Source organism: Enhydra lutris, unplaced genomic scaffold (assembly GCF_002288905.1).
Source record: "Enhydra lutris kenyoni isolate GAN:26980312 unplaced genomic scaffold, ASM228890v2 scaffoldscaffold21, whole genome shotgun sequence".
NCBI classification, from domain to species: Eukaryota; Metazoa; Chordata; class Mammalia; order Carnivora; family Mustelidae; genus Enhydra; species Enhydra lutris.
Window position 1 is genome coordinate 36,073,892 of NW_019154105.1, and position 21,705 is coordinate 36,095,596.

The window sequence follows — 21,705 nt, forward strand, 5'->3', positions numbered from 1 at the left end:
GCACTGGTCTGTTCAACCTTGAATTTTTCCTCAGCAGTCGAAGTTACCCTGGTGGCCTTAGAAACCTAAGTAAGGTTTTATTTTGCTCTTGAACTTTTAAATATTAGATCATTATAATCTTCGTGGCATTTTTTCAGCAATATCAGTTACTTTTTTTTCCCCATGTTTTATGCTAGTGCAGCTGAGAATGGACATTCCAATTGGAATGTTGTATATTATTACTCTTTTACTAATTCTTAATGAGTATGAGTGCAGGAAATCTTTCCAGATTATCTGTCACCTTGACAGTTTTTATAGAGTTTGATAAATGTTCAATGTGATTTCTTTAAATTTTCTGTTTTCAATAGTGGAACAGTCTTACTGCTTCCCTTCTAGTTTAATCATGTTTGAAATTAAGAAGATCTGTTGCATTGGTGCGGGCTATGTTGGAGGACCTACGTGTAGTGTCATTGCTCATATGTGCCCTGAAATCAGGGTAACAGTTGTTGACGTCAATGAATCAAGAATCAATGCATGGAACTCTTCTACACTCCCTATTTATGAGGTAACCCATTTTAAACAACTCTTTGTTCTTACGTTCTTTGTTTTCTTACTGGTTTTGTTAAATAAATTTCTATTAAGGTAAAAATCTATGACTGCAAGTGAAAAGGAATTAAATGACAAATCTAGATGCACAGTGTTACAGACATTATGATCGTAATTATGTCAAGTATGCCCAGGGAAAATGACTGGGAAAAAATGTATTAGGATATTAACAATAGTTATATTAGTGCAGTGAGAATATGGGTCATTTTTTCTCTTCTCTGTTTTCTAATTTTGTTAATATGGTTACCATATTGTAATAGTAAAATTTTAGAAAGGTGTTCTGCACAAAGAAAATAAAACTGTGGATGTTTGTAATATTAATTCATGTAAGTCCATTATTTTGGGGGTAAATGTACTTAATTCAGGTAAACTGTGAATGGATAAATGATGTCTTTTATATCTAATGCTTAGTATCACAAATTTATTTAATTAGAATTTCAAGATTACTGTGAATTTAGATATTGTATAGTTAGGAAAATATGCTTCCAACTATTTTATTAAGCTATGTGGATCCCATTTAAAAAAATTTTCACTGTAAAATGAGTTCATGATATTATGCCTTTGAAACCCTGCAAAGGAAGCATTTGAGAATTTGATGGTGGCATTTTTTTCCAACATTAATATATTCTTTTTTTTTCCTTTAGGAAAGTTTTGTTATTTGTAAGACTGTTACCAACCATAGTCTGTCCGTCTTTCTGTCTTCCTTCTTTCCTTTCCTTTCTTTCCATGATTTATTTATTTATTTTAGAGAGAGAGTGTGAGGAAGGGGAGGGATAGAGGAAGAGGGAGAGAAACTCAAGCTGACTTCCCACTGAGCAGGGAGCCTTACTCCGGCCTCCATCTCACCACCCTCAGATCATGACCTGAGTCAAAATCAAGAGCTGGTTGCTTAATCATAGTCTTTAAATGTGTTAGTCCTTTGGAATGGAAGTCTCAACCGTTTTATAGGCATATGAAATATAGAAATCCATGAAAAAGCACCCACAGACTAGTAGCTACCCAACATCATGGAGATACTCCTAGCTGAATCAAATTTGGAATAAAAAAAAAAATTCTGTGTATGTGATGGCTTCTGTTTGTGCTTTACCCTTTCTTTTTCTACCAGTTGAACCACCCATAGAAGTTCTTTAAAGATTTTTATCTATCTATCAATCATCTATTTATTTATTTATTAGAGAGAGAGAGAATAAGAGAGAGACAGAGTAGTGGAAGGGGCAGTGAGGGAGGGAGAGGGACAGGCAGACTCTGCACTGAGTGTGGAGTCCAACACAGCCCTGATCCTGTGACCTAGCCCAAACCTAGAGTCCATTACTTCACTGAGTGAGCCGCCCAGGCACACCACCGCCATCCCCAACAATTACTCTAGTGCTATAGCATTTCTTTTCCTGTTAAAAACATTACCACTAGATTTGGTTTTTGAGAATTTTAAAACCTTTTGAAAGATGACTTAATAAAGGAGTTTTATACAAGTCCTGCAAGTCATCTGAAATGCTGTAAGCCATATTTATATACAATCCATCATTCAGTAATTAATTCTGCCAGCAGTGTTCTCTAGTCTTCAGAAACAAGGGCATTCAATGGAATGGATAAAATTATTACTACTGACAATACTAAGTGTTGACAAGGACTTAGAGCAATTGGAATTTTACACAGTGTTGCCAGAATGTAGTCTGGTATAGCCACTTTCGAAACTGCTCAGCAGTTTTTACTGAAGCTGAAAATCTGTGCAGTCTGATCCAGCAGTTCCACTTGTAGGTGTATATCCAACAGAAATCCATACAGCAGAAGACAGCTGTAACAGTACTATTCATAGTAGATCTAAATGGGAAACAACCTAAATGTTAATCGGCATTGGAATGGATACATAAATTATAGCATAATCCTGCAGTAAAATACTATACCACACTGAAAACCAATGGAACTACTTCTACATGCAAGAATATGGTGAAATTCCCCCCAAAATAATGTGCTGTCAGACATAAAATAGTACATATTGTATAATTCTGTTTGTGTATAAAGTTCAGATGTAAGCACATTGATCTCTGGTGATAGAATTCAGCCTGGTGTTAATTTGAGCTGTGGTAGTGACTCGGAGAGGGCAAACTGCAGGTTCTGATTTATGGTTAATGATCATTAATTTCTCATTATAGATAGTGGTTATACAAATGTGTTCACTTTTGAAAATTGAATTACACATTTTTCTATATTAATATATGTGCCATTTTATGTATTTTTGTTTTATTTCAATAAAAATTAACTTAAAAACAAAGGTATCCTGAATTGGAAAAAATGCAAAGTAAGGGCACCTGAATGGCTCAGTGGGTTGAGTGTCGGACTCTTGGTTTTGGCTCAGGTCGTGAGCCTGAGGTCAGTTGTGACACTGAGCCCAGAGTGGGGGAAGTCTGCTTGAAGAGTCTCTCCCTCTACCCCTTCCCCCGACTCACATGAGCTCTCGCACTCGCTCCCTCTCTCTCTCTCCCTAAAATAAATAAATCTTAAAATAAAATAAAATAAATAAATCTTAAAAAAGTACAAACTATAATGTATTGGAATTAGACATTTTTCTTGGAGAAGACAAAAAATCAGTTGGCTGGACGTGTTCCCTGGCCAGATTCTTATTGTTGATATTACTACTTAATTAATTGAACTCTGAAACTCTTCTTCCTAAGACTTCAGTGTTTTAAATTTAAAATAGTGTGTTCTACATTGACATTGAATCCAGTTGGGATATATAGTTAGACTGAGAGAGGTAAGATCTAAAATAATTTCTTTTCCATATCATACTTGTTTATTCTCAATAATCTATCTTTTATAAACAAAGAAATAGAAGTATAATTTTTCATACTTTTATTTCATAAATTTTTTCTTCTTTAAATCTCTTTGTAAAGAATATAAAAGATTTGAAAGTCTAGCTAGCACTGTGCTCATTAGACTCAATGTCTGAATTCTCAAAACCCTGAATGAAATCTCATAATTGTATTGGTTTTATTTAATGGTTATCACTATTTAGCTTTTTTTTTTTTTAATTTATTTATTTGACAGACAGAGATCACAAGTAGGCAGAGAGGCAGGCAGAGAGAGAAGGAGGGGAAACAGGCTCCCTGCTGAGCAGAGAACCCGATGTGGGGCTCGATCCCAGGACCCTGGGACCATGACTCGAGCTGAAGGCAGAGGCTTTAACCCACTGAGCCACCCAGGTGCCCCCACTATTTAGCTTTTAAAGTCTTATCTCTCTTTCTCTCTCTCTCTCTTTTTTAGTTATTTATTTATTTATTTTAGATTTTTTTTTTTTAATTTATTTGACAGAGAGAGAGAGAGAGAGATCACAAGTAGGCAGAGAGGCAGGCAGAGAGAGGGGGAAGCAGGCTCCCCGCTGAGCAGAGAGCCCGATGCGGGGCTCGATCCCAGGACCCTGAGATCATGACCTGAGCCGAAGGCAGAGGCTTAACCCACTGAGCCACCCAGGTGCCCCTCTTTTTTTTTTTTAATAAGTAATCTCTATACCCCATGTGGGGCTTGAACTCACAACCCCCAAATTAACAGTGGCATGCTCTTCCAACTGAGCCAGCCAGGCTCTCCTATCTCATTTTTCATATGTCTATTCCAGGAAGTTAGATATACCATAAACAGCTATTTTAGTTTTGCAGTATTTAGTGTAGACTACAAAAGAAATTAAATCTTTTTCCAAAACCCACTAGCTTTAGAGGTTAAAAACATGGCACTTTAAAATTATAGAAAGAATCATCTTAGCAAGAAGAATGATTTTCCTCTTAGCATGTAAATGACTTTAGCCTTGTAATTTTCCCGTGTCTTTCTTAGACATCAGTTGTTAAGAGATGCCTGCTTGAGGAATTTATAAATCAGAAAATAAAGATGATTTCTATAAGGTTGTGTTTATTTTACTTTTTAAAAGATTTTATTGGGGCACCTGGGTGGCTCAGTTGTTAAGTGTCTGCCTTCGGCTCTGGTCATGATCCCAGGGTCCTGGGATCAGGCTCCCTGCTCAGCAGGAAGTCTGCTTCTCCCTCTCCGACCCCCCCTGCTTGTGTTCCCTCTCTCGCTGTGTCTCTCTCTGTCAAATAAACAAATAAAATCTTTAAAAAAAATACAGTAAAAAATTTAAAATTTTTTATTTATTTGACAGAGAGAGAGACACAAGCATGGGGAGTGGCAGGCAGAGAGAGAAGCAGGCTCCCCACTTAGCAAGGAGCCCAATGTGGGACTGGATCCCAGGACCCTGGGAACATGACGTGAGCTGAAAGCAGACACTTAACCAATTGAGCCACCGAGGCGCCCCTGGAAAAATATGTAGAAGGAAAAATGATAGGACTTGGTTGTTGATTTTATAAGAAGGATAAAGGAGAGTAGGGAATTTAGAATGATATCCAGGTTTCCCATTTGGATGGTGGGTACATGATTGTGCCATAAATTGAAATCAAGAACACAGGATGTTGTGGAGGGTAGTAGGAGATGAAATCTCAAATTCTGTTTGGTCCTATTTAGTTATAAAGGCTCTGGGACATCCAAATAGAGATGTTCAGGAGGCAGCTGGATATATATACCAAAAGTGTAAGCAAATGATTCAGGGCTGGTGATGTAAAGTTAGGATTATATAGGCAGTAGTTAAAATCAGAGTAATTGAGTTCTCCCAAGAAGAGTCTGCAGAGCATGAGTCAAGGACAGAACCAGAAAATCTCTAATGTTTGATGATAAGTGGAGGAGGAAATGCCATAGAGAAGCAAAGGAGAGTAGTTCATTGAAGGCCAGCCAAGAACCAGAAAGACCTTTAATAGTACAAACGCCAGAAGGATGTACAGTTGATCCTTGAACAATGTAGGGGTTAGAGGAGCTCACCTTATGTTATATGCTATATTCTTACAATAAAGTAAGCTAGAGAAAAGAAAGTATTATTAAGAAAATCATAAGAGAAAATGTACTTAACTGGACTGTATTTATTGAAAAAATTCTCGTATAAGCAGACCTGTGCAATTCAAATCTGTATTGTTCAAAGGTCAGTTCTGTATGTCTTGCTTATGAGTAACTCCATGACCAGCACATAAGTACTAAGTAATTATTAGCTGAATGAATGAATGAGTGAGCTGTCCATTATGCCAGATATGGAAGACATCAGGACTGAGACATATTCATTAAATTTGGTATTATGGGGGTCAGTGTAATTGTTGTAAGAACAATTACAGATGATCAGAGACCAAGGAAGTGAGAGACTGTAGAAAAAGGTGTGGTACCAGAGAGGGTTACAGGGTAAAGGCAGGGATTTTTATTTATTTACGTGGTTTTTTTCTGTGATTGATAAAGGATTGAGCATGTTCAAAACTAAGATCACCAATTACACGGAGATGGAAAGGTCAAAGTGTAAGAAGAAGCTAATTGATGGGATGAAGTCCGGAGAGATAGCAAAGGATGGAACCAAAAGCACAAGTAGAAGGATTGGCCTTGAAAGCCTCTTCTTTGGGGACTGGAGGAAATTAAACAAGAATGGAAAAAGATATAAACAGTTTTTTTAAAAAAAAATATTTTATTTATTTATTTGCCCGACAGAGATCACAAGTAGACAGGCAGGCAGGGTGGGGGTGGGGGAAGCAAGCTCCCTGCTTAGCAGAGAGCCTGATGCGGGGCTCGATCTCAGGATTCTGGGACCATGACCTGAGCCAAAGGCAGAGGCTTAACCCTCTGAGCCACCCAGGTGCCCCAATATCGATAGTTTTGTTGGTGGGGACATGAAAGAAGGGTGACTGACATATTGGCAATTTCAATTTTCTGTTAGTAGGAGGTAAGATATTTTGAAGAAGATAAAAGGGGTAATGTTGGGTCAAGGACTTGCAAATAGTGGAGGTTCAGAGCAATAATCCCAGAATAGAGAGGACAAAGTAAAAAGATTATCAGGTCACAATGGAAACCCAGTTAAATAGACTTAGGGTCCATGAGCTTGTGTTTATTGTGGTTCTTTCTAATCCAATATGTTTATATTTCATGGGCCAAAACTATATGAATAAAAAAATAGTCATTTTTACTGCCAGAAAAGGAAATAGTAATGAACATCACATAAAATATGGTAACAAGATACTCAAGTGTTTACTCGGAAAATACTATAGTAGAAAGTGTTAATATTTATTTACCTTTAAAGATTTTATTTATTTGTCAGAGAGAGCAAGAATAAGCAAGGGGAGCAGCAGGCAGAGGGAGAAGCAGGCTCGCAGCAGGGAGCCCGATGTGGGACTCGATCCCAGGATCCTGGGATCATGACCTGAGCTGAAGGGAGATGCTTAACTGGCTGAGCCACCCAGGCATCCCAGAAAGTGTTAATATTTAACAATTAAAACATTTTAATTTGTATTACCGTATTTTCTGAATAGTCACTGGTTTTCTTGTTAACTTTGTAACAATTTAATAGCTACTTGTTAAAAAGCAAAATGGATAATTTGCTTTACTCTTTCTGAATAAAATGAAAGATAATATTACCCTGTGAAAGGGTTTGAGTTCTTCCATAAAATTACCCTATAAATTCTCAATACTAATTGTGATAATTATATAATGAATTTAATAAGACATAGGACCTATATTATTAATTACTTTTGCATCAGTTTTGGAGATCTACAAATATCCCATTGATTTTAACAGAATAATATAGCTGTTTGTTTTGAGGTGTCATTAAGGCTTAGTTAGTATAAATCCTGCATTGCTCTGATTTTCGGTTACTTTAATTAAAATATTAGGGGATTATATATAAGACTAAATTCAGTCTTCTCTGTAAAATCGCTACTCTATAACCTTTTACCCTCATTTTCTAGAACCTGGGAAATGGTTTCAATGATGGCTACACTCCCTGCTCAGCGGGGAGTCTGTTTTTCCCTCTCTCTCTGCCCCTCCCCCCATGTTCTCGCTCTCTCTCTCTCTCTCTCTCACAAATAAATACAATCTTTAAAAAAGGATAATAATTATTTTAAAAATGTAAGCATGTCACCTGGGATGCCTGGGTGGCTCAGTTGGTTAAGCATCTAACTCTTGTTTTCGGTCAGGTCATGATCTCGGGGTCCTGGGATGGAGCCCCATGTGGGGCTCTGCACTCTGCATGGAGTCTGCTGGAGATTCTTTCTCTCCTTTTCCCTGTGTCCTTCCCCTGCTTGCTTTTTTTTTTTTTTTTTAAGATTTTATTTATTTATTTGACAGACAGAGATCACAAGTAGGCAGAGAGGCAGGCAGAGAGAGAGGAAGGGAAGCAGGCTCCCTGCTGAGCAGAGAGCCTGATGCGGGACTCGATCCCAAGACCCTGAGATCATGACCTGAGCCGAAGGCAGCGGCTTAACCCACTGAGCCACCCAGGTGCCTTTTTTTTTTTTTAAACACTTATTTTTTAAATTTATTTATTTGACAGAGAGAGATCACAAGTAGACAGAGAGGCAAGCAGAGAGAGAGGAGGGAAGCAGGCTCCCTGCTGAGCAGAGAGCCCGATGTGGGGCTCCATCCCAGGATCCGAGATCATGACCTGAGCTTAAGGCAGAGGCTTTAACCTGCTGAGCCACCCAGGTGCCCCAGCACTTGTATCTTTTAAGACCATAGTATTTTAATCTCTCTTTCTTTGTTTTTCTCTTCAATTTATTTGTTGAAGAAACCAGGTTGTTTATTCTATATGAATTCTCAGTCTGGGTTTTGCTGATTGGACTGATCTAAGCAGATTTAGATCTGATTTTTTTTTTTCCCTTTTCTTTCCTCCCTCCCTCCCTTCCTTCCTTCCTTCTTTCGTAACTTTTTTTTTTTTTTTGCAAGAATACTTGTTAGGTGGTTTTGTACACCCCAGAGTCCTTTTTTTTTTTTCTTTCTTTTTTTTTTTAAAGATTTCATTTATTTATCTGATATATATATATAGAGAGAGCACAAGTAGAGGGAGCAGCAGGCAGAGGGAGAGAGAAGCAGGCTTCCCGCTGAGCAGGGAGCCCCATGCTGGGCTCCATCCCAGGACCCTGAGATCATGACCTGAGCTGAAAGCAGAGGCTTAACCCACTGAGCCACCCAGGCGTCCCACAGCTCAGTATTCTTAACTATATTTCCTGTTACACTGTATGGGAAAAGTAATAAAATTTTCAGTTAAAGTGCTTCTTACCTTAGGACTTAGAAAATATATATATTTAGATATGCATAGAGTAGATGTTGACTGTTTGACAATGGGTTGTCTGACTTGAATTCTTGGGGGTAAAACCCTGCATTCATGATGATGATGCAAAATCAAACATTTGCTTGAAATCACAGAAGACCTTGAATTTTTCTGATAATTGCACTGATACTCAGTTAATTGTTAACTCTTATGAAACAATCAGGCTCATGGTAAACAATGACACAGTAAAATGACCTGGTGCTTTTATTGTGGCTAAGTCAATTTTGCTCTATTTAGTATTGTTACATAATGTACACTTTTGGCCTTTGGTGTATGATCTCAGATTTTTCTACAAAGGTGTTATTTGAGAGCAAGTCTAGACCTTTAAATTGCAGTATAACTTTCTCCTTTAACAAAGGTAATTCTGTACTATTAGGTTATCTCATAAGACTGGTAAACTGTATACACAACTCTTTTTCTTTTTTCTTTTTAGCCAGGACTAAAAGAAGTGGTAGAATCCTGTCGAGGAAAAAATCTGTTTTTTTCTACCAATATTGACGATGCCATTAAAGAAGCTGATCTTGTATTTATCTCTGTAAGTATTTTCTTTGGCTGTGTGAGTTTTAACACATTCTTTTCTATATGGACGTTTCATTATATTTGGGTAGTCATCTGTCGTTATCAAGCCACATCATTACTTAACATAGAGTTGTGCCATTGAATTTTGGTTGCCACTTTGTCCAACACTTCATTGTACCCCATAATCACCTGGTCAAATATATCACTGATCATTGAACAAATAAATTCGGAGACAGGTCTAGTCTGGGATCTAGAATTAAGAAGCGCTGGTTTGAGCTCATGTGGTAATAGTATACATATTTCATCATTTCTCGTTTCAGCCACTGCTTGGTGGGAAGTGAGGTAAAGAGAATCAGCTAAAGCATGTGTGTGAATTTATAGGCATCTCCTATCTAGATGAATTATGTTCTAGAAGTCATGTGATTTCTTGTTTTTTTTAATTTTTAAAAAAGATTTCATTTTTAAGTGATCTCTATCCCTAACATGGGGCTTGAACTTGCGGCCCTATGATCAGGAGTCTCCTGCTCTGCTGAGCCAGCCAGCTGTGCCAGGAGAAGTCAGTTTAAATGAACTCTTTGCAGTTTGGCTTGTGTTGGGTTATAGGCTAGTCCACAGGCACCTTTGGTAATATGGCTAACCTTGTTGGACCTTTGTAATAAAAAAATAGAGCCAATGCTTGGGAGTAAACTCTGATAATCTAATATTCAAACCAAGGTAACTTCTGTCCTCGTAGCCATTTGCTCAAATATTCTGTGTAATAGTATAGTGATCACCAGTATGTGGTTGAACTAGGGTGTTTTATGACTCAAGACCTTTAGGGCCTTAAAGAATAAAGGGAAAGTCAGTGGTGTGGGCTTTGACTAAGTCCCATGAACTAATGGAAATAAATATCATAGGGCTCTAGAGGGTAAATGTTGTTGAATTGATTATGCATGTTGTTAATGATTATATGTTGTTGAATTAGGGGTTGTTTCTGACTGATGAGACAAAAGCATTACTATAAAGATGAGTTAAATCCAGAATAAAGTGGTAATGAAGCCAGTGGTGAAACCGTTATGAATTCAGTCTCCCTTTTGGCATTCTTAATTACTTCAGAGAAATTGGTATAGCTTCTGTGACTCGCCTACCCATCCTCTACTTAAGCTTGGAGAAGTTTAAGAAGCAAGGCATAGAAAATGAGAAAAGATTTTGGGGTAGCTGGGTATTTGGAGAAAATCACGAAGTTATCTTAGTCCAACTTCTGGATAACCAGAGTCTGGAATGGGAGTAGGGGAATTTTGTTTAAAAAAAAAAAAAAAATATATATATATATATATATATATGTAAATATATATTTAAAAGGATCTATTCTAAGGCAGTAGAGTCCACTTTAGGGTGGTCTGGCCAGACAGCTAATTTTATACTTGCCTCTCTACAGATCTCGCCTGAGCTGCCCTGGATCTTTCTAAGCTATTACTTTGCATACCTCTTATGGTAATTTATTACTGTATAACTCACACCTACTTCTCTTTATTCTCTGGATCAGCTTTTTTGGATTTATTTGTGGTCTGCTTTTCATTATGGAAAATATCAAATTCATACAAGAGATGGAGACAATAATATAATGAAATCTATTTACCCATTTTCCACTGTCAGCAGTTACCATGGCTGATCTTGCTTCATTTACTACTTCTCTCCCTTTCCTCCTACCTCAGGCTAATTTTAGGCATATTCTAGGTAGGAATAGTTGTATATGAATAAGTGTGCAATTGTTCTCTTCAGAGCACCTGTATGAGGGGAAGCCGTCTGATCCTCTATCATTTTTAGCATGTTCCGCCTTATCCTGTTAGCGGTCTTGGCCCTTCTGTGCTCTGGTGAACGCTGACTTCCATGTCTAAGGCTTTTCCTAAGTCGTTCCATGCAAATAAACAACTTTTGTTCTCCGGATTTTCACACCTCAACACAGTCTTTGAGTTTTGATTTATTTCGGCTTGCTTCCTTTTTTTAGTCCCCCGTTAGGTTATAAGCTTGTCAAGAGACAAGAACTAGTACCACTAATTACTGGTTCAAAAACTCTTCTTGTGTAAGGGACACCTGGCTGATTCAGTGGTAGAGCATAAGACTCAGTGTTAGGGTCCTCAGTTCAAGCCCCACGTTGGGCATGGAGCTTGCTTAAACACACACACACACACACACACCATACTCTCTCTGTCTCTCTCTTTCTCTTTAGAATTTTGGGCTTTCTGGAGTGCTTTGATTTTTACCAAAGCATTATAAAACCCACATGTTAGATTTTAGGGAGCATGCTATCCTCATTTTCCAATGAGGTAGTTGAAACAAAGGCAGCTACACTTCTCCAAGGTTACATGGTACAGCTAAGCCAAAAGGAAATGCCTAGACTCTGAACTCATGATTTCTTTTTCTTTCTGTTTGATAGTTGTCTACATAGTATTGTGGGTCCTAAAGATGCTAGATAATGTCTTGCTTTAATGAGCTAAGAAAGCATTTGTGAATGATACCGCAAATACTTTTGAAAAGCTATTGATATAGGTCTATTAGAAAGGAGGATAGAAAAGGTTTTAAAAACCTGGATATATTACATACAATAAAGAGGAAAGGAAACTTATATTTCATTTCAGCCTGTGAACTCCTCGAGGACAGGAACAGTCTCATTCATCTTTGTATCTCCAGGGCTTAGCTTGGAAGCTGCCTGCCTGGGTATCTGTCATTATACAGGAGCTTCTCAACAAAAATTTGTTGAACGAGTTCCCCAGATGTTTCAGGCATCTGTCTGATGATTATATTATTAAAATATATCATTTCCATGAAACTAATAGGGGGTTAAATGAAAGCTAATGATAATAGCTTCCCGCTTAACTAGTTCACTGATGGCTCAAGGTTCATCTTGGAATCACTGAATCTCTCATGGATATTTTCATTCATAATCCCATGTGCTTTCATCAGGTGAACACTCCAACAAAAACCTACGGAATGGGGAAAGGTCGTGCGGCAGACCTGAAGTATATCGAGGCTTGTGCCAGACGCATTGTGCAAAACTCACACGGGTACAAAATTGTGACGGAGAAAAGCACAGTTCCAGTGCGGGCAGCAGAAAGTATTCGTCGAATATTTGATGCAAACACAAAACCCAACTTGAATTTACAGGTATAAACAAAGGCAGCCCTGGAACCTGATTCTTACATAAATATTGATGCCTTATAGTCGCTCCCGGTTAATTCTAAGTTTGAAATTTGGCTTTGCATTGGGATTCTAGGTGCTGTCCAACCCTGAGTTCTTGGCAGAAGGAACGGCCATCAAGGACTTGAAGAACCCGGACAGAGTGCTGATTGGAGGGGATGAAACCTCGGAGGGCCAGAGGGCTGTGCAGGCACTGTGTGCTGTGTACGAGCACTGGGTTCCCAGAGAAAAGATCCTTACCACCAATACTTGGTCTTCAGAACTTTCCAAACTGGTTGGTACACAGTGTTCAACCCTCCATGAAATACAAAGCTAAGGACTAATTTCTCTTAAGCCTAATAAGCCACACAGGTACTTTCTTGTCCATTGTGAAATAATTGTCACAAGGGAAATCAAATATCGCAGTATAAAATGTTCTAGAAAATTCTAAATTTTTTTTAAGGTTTTATTTATTTATTTGACACAGAGAGAGATCACAAGTAGGCAGAGAGGCAGGCAGAAAGAGAGGGGGAAGCAGGCTCCATGCTGAACAGGGAGCCCGATGTGGGGCTCGATCCCAGGACCCTGAGACCATGACCCGAGCCGAAGGCAGAGGCTTAACCCATTGAGCCACCCAGGTGCCCCAAATTCTAACTTTTTAATAAAATGTAACATAAGATGGAGAGTGCACTAAAAATAGTAGTTTTTAATGGGGCTCCTGGGTGCCTCAGTCGGTTGAGTGTCTGATTCTTGATTTAGCTCAGGTCATGATCTCAGGTCATGGGATCCAGCCCTGAGTCAGGTTCTGTGCTCAGTGGGGAGTCGGCTTGAGAGTCTCTCTCCCTGCTCTCTCTGCCTCCCCGACCCCTGTGCTGGCTTGCTCCCTCTCTCTCTTTCTTTCTCAAATAAATCTTTAAAAAGAAAATAGTTTTTAAAATCACTCTATTTTTAATCCCAATCTTAATCCTTTTTCTTCTCTAATTTAAAATATTTTCCTTGGGATGCCTGGATGGTTTGGTCCATTAAGCGTCTGCCTTCAGCTCAGGTCACTATCTCAGGGTCCTGGGATGAAGTCCTGTGTCCAGCTCCCTGCTCGGTGGATATCCTGCATCTCCCTGCTTGTGCTTGCTCTTTCTCTCTCTGACAAATAAATAAATAATCTTAAAAAAAAAAACAAAAACAAAAACATATTTTCCTTTACCAACACATCCATAGCCTCCTCAAATTGAGCCCATTAGTAACTTCTCTATCTCCCTCAGTAATTATATCAACTCGATGAAATATAATCCTGACATAGAAAATTGCTATTTTAACTCATCGTACTTTTCCTTTCTTTTTTTCCCCCAAAGGCAGCAAATGCTTTTCTTGCCCAGAGGATCAGCAGCATTAACTCCATTAGTGCCCTCTGTGAAGCCACAGGGGCTGATGTAGAAGAAGTGGCAACAGCCATTGGAATGGACCAGAGAATTGGAAATAAGTTTCTGAAAGCCAGTGTTGGTAAATTGAAATGTTTCTGCACATAAAAGAGGTTCCTTTGGCTAGGTCTCTAACTTTAAGGACGTCTTTGCATAATTTAATGCACTTAGAGTAATGATTCCATGACATGTGTAGCCTTCAACCTGTCAAGAACTTGCCAAGTGAAGCGATAATTAAACTTACATTATTTTAATAATTACTGATTGATTAGTAAGACAAGCATAGTTTGCCATTTTAGGGGGATTAATTAATATTTAGTTAGAACATTTAGGAAGAGTAAGTTGGGGAGACCACATAGGAAATAACTCAATACCTTACTGAAGTAAAGAGGAAGAAAATTCCCTGTCATTTGCTTTGCCTACTAATATATACTTTCGGAAATGTGGCCTTGATGAAATACAGCTGGTCCTCATTATTTGCCAGGCCTGTATGTGTGAATTATCCTACTTGCTGAAACTTATTTGTAATCCCTAAATCAATGCTTATAGTGCTTTCGTGGTCATTTGTAGACACCGAGAGCAGCAAAAAAATTGAGTCACCAACACAGACCTTCCCAGCTGAAATTGTGTCACGCAGTGCACTTGTTTTCTGGTTTCAGCTCCCATTCTGTAAACAAGTGCTCTTTTTGTGATCTACTTCGTGCCACATTTTTTTACATTTTTTGTGCTTTTTGGTAGTGATTTCATTTTTTTTAAATGGCCCCCAGGCATATTGCGTGCCATGCACTAGTGCTCGCTAGTGTTCTGAAATGCCAGGAGCCTGTGATGTGTGCCCCTCAGACAAAATACCTGGGGTTAGAGCAGCTTTATTCAGGCATGAGTTCGAGTGCATCAAGATATATTAAATAAGGTGTCTTTAAACACACAAAAATAAGAACAGGGGTGCCTGGCTGGCTCAATTGGTAGAACATGCAATTCTTGTCCTCTGGGTCATGAGTTTGAGCCTCACATTGGGGGCAGAGATTATTTTAAAAAATAAAAAAGCAACACAAAATGATTATGTATCAACAAAACTAAAATACAACCTACTGAATGGGAGAAGATATTTGCTAATGACATATCCGATAAATAGTAACTAAAATATATAAAGAAGGGCACCTGAGCTGCTCAGTGGGGTAAGCCTCTGGCTTCAGCTCAGGTCATGATCTCAGGGTCCTGGGATCGAGCCCCACATCAGGCTCTCTGCTCAGTGGGTAGCCTGCTTCCCCTTATCTCTCTGTGCCTGCCTCTCTGCCTACTTGTGATCTCTCTTTCTCTGTCAAATAAATAAAATCTTTTTAAAAGGTAAATAAATAAAAAACATAAAGAACTTATATAACTCAACACCCAAAAAACTAAATAATCCAATAAAAAATGGTTAGAGGGCGCCTGCCTGGCTTAGTTCGTAGAACATGCGACTCTAGATCTCAGGGTCATGAGTTCAAGTTGCATTCTGAGCATAGAACTTTAAAAAAGGGTGCAGGTAGAAGACATGAACAAACATTTCTCTGAAGAAGACATACAGATAGTCAACAGACACATGAAAACATCACTCAACATCAGGGAAATACAAATCAAAACCACAATGAGATATCACCTCACACCTGTCAGAATGGTTAAAACCAAAAACACAGGAAACCACAAGGTTGGTGAGGATGTGGAGAAAAAGGAACCCTCATGCTCTGTTGATGGGAATGCAAACTCGTGCAGCCACTCTGGAAAACAGTATGGAGGTTCCTCAAAAATTAAAAATAGAATTACCATATGGTCCAGTAACTCCACTACTGGGTATTTACCCAAAGAATACAAAAACTCTGACTGGAAGATACGTGCACCCCTATGTTTGTTTTTATGAACATTATTTACAATAGGCAAGAGAGGGAGGTAACCCAAGTGTCCAATGACAGGTGAATGGGTAAGGAAGACGGGGTATATAAACACAATGGGCTATTACTCAGCCATAAAAAAGAATGAAATGATGCTATTTGCACCAACAGGAAGGGATCTAGAGAGAATAATGCTAGAGAAATAAGTCAGAAAAACAAATACCATGTGATTTCACTCATATACGGAATTTAAGAAACAAAACAAGCAAAGGAGAAAAGAGACAAACCAACAAACAGACTCTTAACTATAGAGAAAGTACTGTTGTTGCCAGAGGGGAAGGGGGGGGCGGGATGGGGGAAACAGGTGATGGGGATTAAAGACTTAGCCATAGCTATTTTATTACTTTATTGTCTGACTGCTTTTGAGCTGCAAAGGCAGAATTATATAGTTGTGCTCACAAAGGCTAAAATATTTACAGTTTGTCCCATAAAAGTTTACCAGCCCTGTGCTAAAGTAAGAGATGTGGAGCAGTGATACTAGATGAATGAGAAATAAAATAGAAAATATAGCCATAATAAAACATTAACTAGAAGATTATCTGGAAATTGTTTATAGAGTTTGTTTATTAGTTGCTTGAAGATTTCACACCATCTCCAAATCCACTAAATTTCCGACATCTGAATTTTATTATTAAAAATTCTAGGGGCGCCTGTGTGACTCTGTTGGTTAAGTGTCTGAGCCTTGATTTCCACTCAGGTCGTGATCTCAGGTTTATGAGATCCGCACTGGGCATGGAACCTGCTTAAGATTCTCTCTCTCCCTCTCCCTCTGACTCTCCCATCCTTCCCCTCTCTCTAAAAAAGAAAAAAGAGGGGCTCCTGGGTGGCTCAGTCGCTAAGCATCTGCCTTCAGCTCAGGTCATGATCCCAGGGTCCTGGGATCGAGCCCTACATCAGGCTCCCTACTCAGCGGGAAGCCTGCTCCTCTCTCTCCCACTTCCCCTGCTTGTGTTCCCTCTCTCACTGTGTCTCTCTCTGTCAAATGAATTAAAAAAAAAAAAAAAGAAAAAAAAATCCTGTCATAGGGCCATCTGGCTGGCAGAGTCAGTAGAGCATGTGACTCTTGATCTTGGGGTTGTAAGTTCGAGACCCATGTGGGGTATGGAGTTTACTTAGAAAAAAAAAATTCTAGCATAGGCCCTCAAATTTAGTATGACAGATTTGTCGCATGATTCAGTCATGGTTCATAAATGAAAATATTGCCACTTTTTTCTTCAGGTTTTGGTGGAAGCTGCTTTCAGAAAGATGTTCTGAATTTGGTTTATCTCTGCGAGGCTCTGAATTTGCCTGAAGTAGCACGTTATTGGCAGCAGGTATTAATCTTTATAGCCAACACCTTTTGATTAACTTCTAATTAAAACATGTCCCCCTTTGTCTGTAAAATGTTTTTGATAGGATTTATTTACTCCAGGAACTCACGTCTCATTCTTTTCATTTATGTTAGTTTTATTTCTTAGTCTTCTGTGTTTTTGATTTGGTTTTTTTGCTAATGAACTCTGATGGAAATTTCTGGTAAACCATATTTCTTCTAGTTTTATAACAAGTTTGCTCCCAGAGTAAAGCAAGAACTATTATTCTTTTTGTGGGAGAAGGGGCAGAGGGAAAAGAGGCCTCAGCCTGGAGCCCGACGTGGGGCTTGATCTCATGACCCTGAGATCATGACCTGACCCAATATCAAGAATCAGATGCTTTTTTTTTTTTTAAGATTTTATTTATTTATTTATTTATTTATTTATTTATGTGACAGACACAGCAAGAGAGGGAACAGAAGCAGGGGGAGTGGGAGAGAGAGAAGCAGGCTTCCTGCTCAGCAGGGAGCCCAATGCGGGGCTTGATCCCAGGACCCTGGGATCATGACCTGAGCTGAAGGCAGACGCTTAGCTATCGAACTATGGAGCCACCCAGGCGCCCCTTCACATCTCTCTCTCTCTCTCTCTCTTTTTTTTTTAAACTTGTCAGTGGTGGGGGACAGGGAGCAACAGGAAAACTATTATTCTTAATTATAACTCTTTTCGGGCATCTTGGTGGCACAGTCAGTTAAGCGTACAACTCTTGGTTTGGTATTGAGTCCCACCTCGGGCTCCACGTTCAGCATGGAGTCCGCTTGAGATTCTGTCTCCTCCGTCTGCCCCCTGCCCCACACTCTCGCTCACTTTCTCTCTAAAATAGAAAAGTAAATCTTGTAAGAAATTGTAACTCTTCTGGGGCGCCTGGGTGGCTCAGTCAGTTGGCCAGCTACCTTTGGCTCAGGTCATGATCCCAGGCTCCTGGGATCAAATCTCACACGGGGCTCCCTGCTCAGCAGGGTGTCTGCTTCGCCCTCTGCCTCTGCTTCTCCCCTGCCTGTGTGCTCTCTCTCACTCACTCTTTCTCTCAAATAAATAAATAAAATCTTTAGAAATAAATAAAAGAACATTTTTTTAAAAGTAAAAAATTATAACTATTTTCGATCTTAAAGACAGAAAATAAAAATAAAGGAAGGACCTGTATCATAATGCTTTCTAGTGGTTTGTGTGTGTTGATACCTGTTTTGTCCTTTTGAGATTCACAGAGCTGAAATTAGAGATGCTTCCCAAATTGAAAATAGAGTTAATATTAATTGAGTGCTGTCTGTGAACCAGGCATTTTTTTTTATAGGTACTTTGCAGGTAGTATTTCATTTAGTCCTCATCACTAATATTATCCCCAATTTATAGGTGAGGAAACTGAGTCTTAGAGATTTTAAATAATTTGTCCAAGACACCAGCCAATATATATGTATATATATCTTCCCCAAAAGCTTTTCTGCAAGTTTATAGATTTTTAGATTTCAGCAGTGGGTGAGAATATAAGAAAATGCACTTTTAAAGAAAAATACATAATGTAACAGTTTCACTCAGTCCAGCGAGATGACTTTATCTTCCTGTCCATCGTGGCAAAAATGCAGGTAAATGCTTGGTTTTGGGAGTCTCATTTCCCAAGCTCTCAAATTTTGAGACAGCCCCTAAAAATCATAGCCTTAAAAGAGTAAAAACCAGCCTCTTTCTTTTTATTCCTCTGGTCACGAATATGAAGATTGTTTATAAACTCTTAGGCAAGTAAAGGATTAGGTGCCCAGAGACTTTTACACTTATAATAATATCTCTTTAAAAACTTTGCCAAGGGAGAGGGCCACCTGGGTGGCTCAGTTGGTTAAGCTTCTGACTCTTGATTTCAGCTCAGGTCATGATCTCAAGGTCATGAGATCCCACTGGGCCTGCTTAAGATTCTCTCTCTCCTCCTCCCCCTCCCTGCACACACTCCCTCTCTCTCAAAAAACCAGCAAGTTTGCCAAGGGTTAGTGGTATTTTGATTCATCTAGAGGACAGGTGTAACGCTGTGCATTGTTCAACTGTTCTCTGTCCACTTTCTGCTCACTGGTGAGGGGTGACGGGTGACGGGTAAGCATAGGAGGGGCTGTTTTGGGATTGGATTGGTTACAGCTTTGCTTCCACAGGGTTTGGAGAAGTTGGCTAAGGAGAACACTTGTTTTCTATGTGACTTTTTTAGTCTGTTCTTGCAGCTAGATCCCTAATAGGGTTGAAACTTAACTGTGTGCCCCATCTTTATATCTATTCTATCCCAGATGGGTGCATGGAACGTTAAGCCAAATGAAGATTTTTTTGATGGTTTTAAGTGGTGGGGTGCTAATTCTTTTTTTTTTTTTTAATCAATAGATACTGAAGAGGTTGGTTAATCTTTGTCCCCTGTTATTATTCATACAATAGTACTGTAAACTGTGAGCAGTGTATGGCGTAGGCCACTCCTCTTTTAACCACACTCATTATACAGGCAACATTGCATAACTGTACATGTAATTTCAGGTTATAGATATGAATGACTACCAGAGAAGGAGGTTTGCTTCCCGGATTATAGACAGTTTGTTTAATACCGTAACTGATAAGAAGATAGCTATTTTGGGATTTGCATTCAAAAAGGACACCGGCGATACAAGGTACCAGTTCTTTAAAATATTTCAACCCCTTTGAGATTTTGATTTTTAATGGTGGGTGTGTGTATGTGAAATATATGCATACATATTGAGTATGAAGAATTAAAATAAAGTGAACATCTGTATCCTCACAATAGATAGAATCTTTCCTCTGTAAGCTTCTAAATTATTAGAATATATGCCATTTCTAAGCTTAGAAACACTGATTTTTTTTCCTTCAGAGAATCTTCTAGTATATATATCAGCAAATATTTGATGGATGAAGGTGCACATCTCCATATATATGATCCCAAAGTACCAAGGGAACAAATAGTTGTGGATCTTTCTCACCCAGGAGTTTCCCAGGATGACCAAGGTAAGGCTTTGAGTCTCATGAGTCACTTTGAGTATGAGCCCCAAAACCTGTTTGTTTTCTAGAAACCTTTGGTTGTTCTGTCGTTGTGTGTGTGTGTGTGTGTGTGTGTGTGTGTGTGTTTTAATGAAATACTGCGTTTAAAAAATGTTTTCATTCCAGTATAGTTAACCTACAGTATTACAGTATTATTTTCAGTATTATTACAGTATTTGTTTCTGGTTTACAATATACTGATTCAACAGTTCTGTACATTACTCAGTGCTCATCATGGTACGTATTCTCTTTAAAACCCATCCCCTATTCACTCATCCCCCACTTGCCTCCCCTCTCATAACCTTAGTTTATTCTCTATAGTTAAGAGTCTGTTTCTTGGAGCGCCTGGGTGGCTCAGTGGGTTAAGCCTCTTCCTTCAGCTCAGCTCATGATCTCAGCCTCCTGGAATCAAACCCCCGCATCTCGCTCTCTGCTCAGCAGGGAGCCTGCTTCCCCCCCACCCACTGCCTGCCTCTATGCCTACTTGTGATCTCTTTCTGTCTCTGCCAAGTAAATAAATAAAATCTTTTTAAAAAAAGGTCTGTTTCTTGGTTTGTCTCCCTTTCTCTCTTTTTTTCCTTTGTTTGTTTGTTTTGTTTCTTAAATTCCACATGAGTGAAATCATATGGTACTTGTCTTTCTCTGACTGACTTATTTCACTTGGCATAATATGCTCTAGCTCCATCCATGTCATTGCAAATGGCAAGATTTCATTCTTTTTTATGGCTGAATAATATTCTATTGTGTGTGTGTGTGTGTGTGTGTGTGTGTGTGTGAGAGAGAGAGAGAGAGAGAGAGAAACATCTTCTTTATCTATTCATCTATTGTTAGACATTTGTGTTGCTTCCATGGTTCTTCCATTTTTATCGTTGGTATGATAAATTAAACTCTTAGACATTGTTCCATCAACTTTGATTTGACGTGATCGTCAGTGGGTTAGTCTAATGGGTTTTCCAACATATTCTGAAGAGCCCCAGAGATTCCGAGGAGATTCTGCTAGGGCAAGGATCAGGTGCTCCAGGCACCCACCATTGCTCTCATTCTCATTTCAACCAGAAATGAGTGACCAAAGAGAGTCATTCCACTTCTGTAAGACCCTCAATCTGCCTGCAATCCTAGTATTAAAGTGCATAATTATAAATAACCCCTTTCTTATTGTCAGTTTCTTGTGGCTCTTGTTATAGTGTCCCGGCTTGTGACCATTTCCAAGGACCCATACGAAGCATGTGATGGCGCCCATGCTGTGGTTATTTGCACAGAGTGGGACATGTTTAAGGTGAGGTGACAAAGGTCATATTAATGAAAATTTTAGAAGGATTCTGGTATCATTTGAGGTTGAGTATGTGTTCATGTATATGTTCTAATTTTTTTTTTTTTTTTGCTTCTGTCTTCATAGGAACTGGATTATGAGCGCATTCATAAGAAAATGCTGAAGCCAGCCTTTATCTTTGATGGGCGGCGTGTCTTGGACGGGCTCCACAATGAGCTACAAACCATTGGCTTCCAGGTCATTATGATCCCAGATGGGTCTGGTTTTGTTTGCTTGGTCATTTGCTTTTTTTTTTTTTTTTTTTTTT

The 21,705-nt window shown here is 38.9% G+C and overlaps 1 protein-coding gene across 3 annotated transcripts in view; it reads left to right on the forward strand.

Annotated features, from left to right (window-relative positions):
* Positions 1–21,705, forward strand: part of LOC111148973 (UDP-glucose 6-dehydrogenase) — a 35,072-nt gene that overhangs the window by 8,642 nt on the left and 4,725 nt on the right. For 2 of the 3 annotated variants that reach the window (XM_022505830.1, XM_022505831.1), the window contains exons 2-11: positions 376–544; positions 9,189–9,290; positions 12,218–12,418; positions 12,528–12,725; positions 13,780–13,927; positions 16,989–17,083; positions 19,613–19,743; positions 19,962–20,095; positions 21,313–21,404; positions 21,525–21,635. In XM_022505830.1, coding sequence (XP_022361538.1) covers positions 383–544; positions 9,189–9,290; positions 12,218–12,418; positions 12,528–12,725; positions 13,780–13,927; positions 16,989–17,083; positions 19,613–19,743; positions 19,962–20,095; positions 21,313–21,404; positions 21,525–21,635 — 1,374 coding nt within the window. In that variant the 5' untranslated portion in view covers positions 376–382. Of the gene's footprint in view, positions 1–355; positions 545–9,188; positions 9,291–12,217; positions 12,419–12,527; positions 12,726–13,779; positions 13,928–16,988; positions 17,084–19,612; positions 19,744–19,961; positions 20,096–21,312; positions 21,405–21,524; positions 21,636–21,705 lie in introns of all 3 variants that reach the window. The other variant, XM_022505832.1, reaches the window with a different exon arrangement.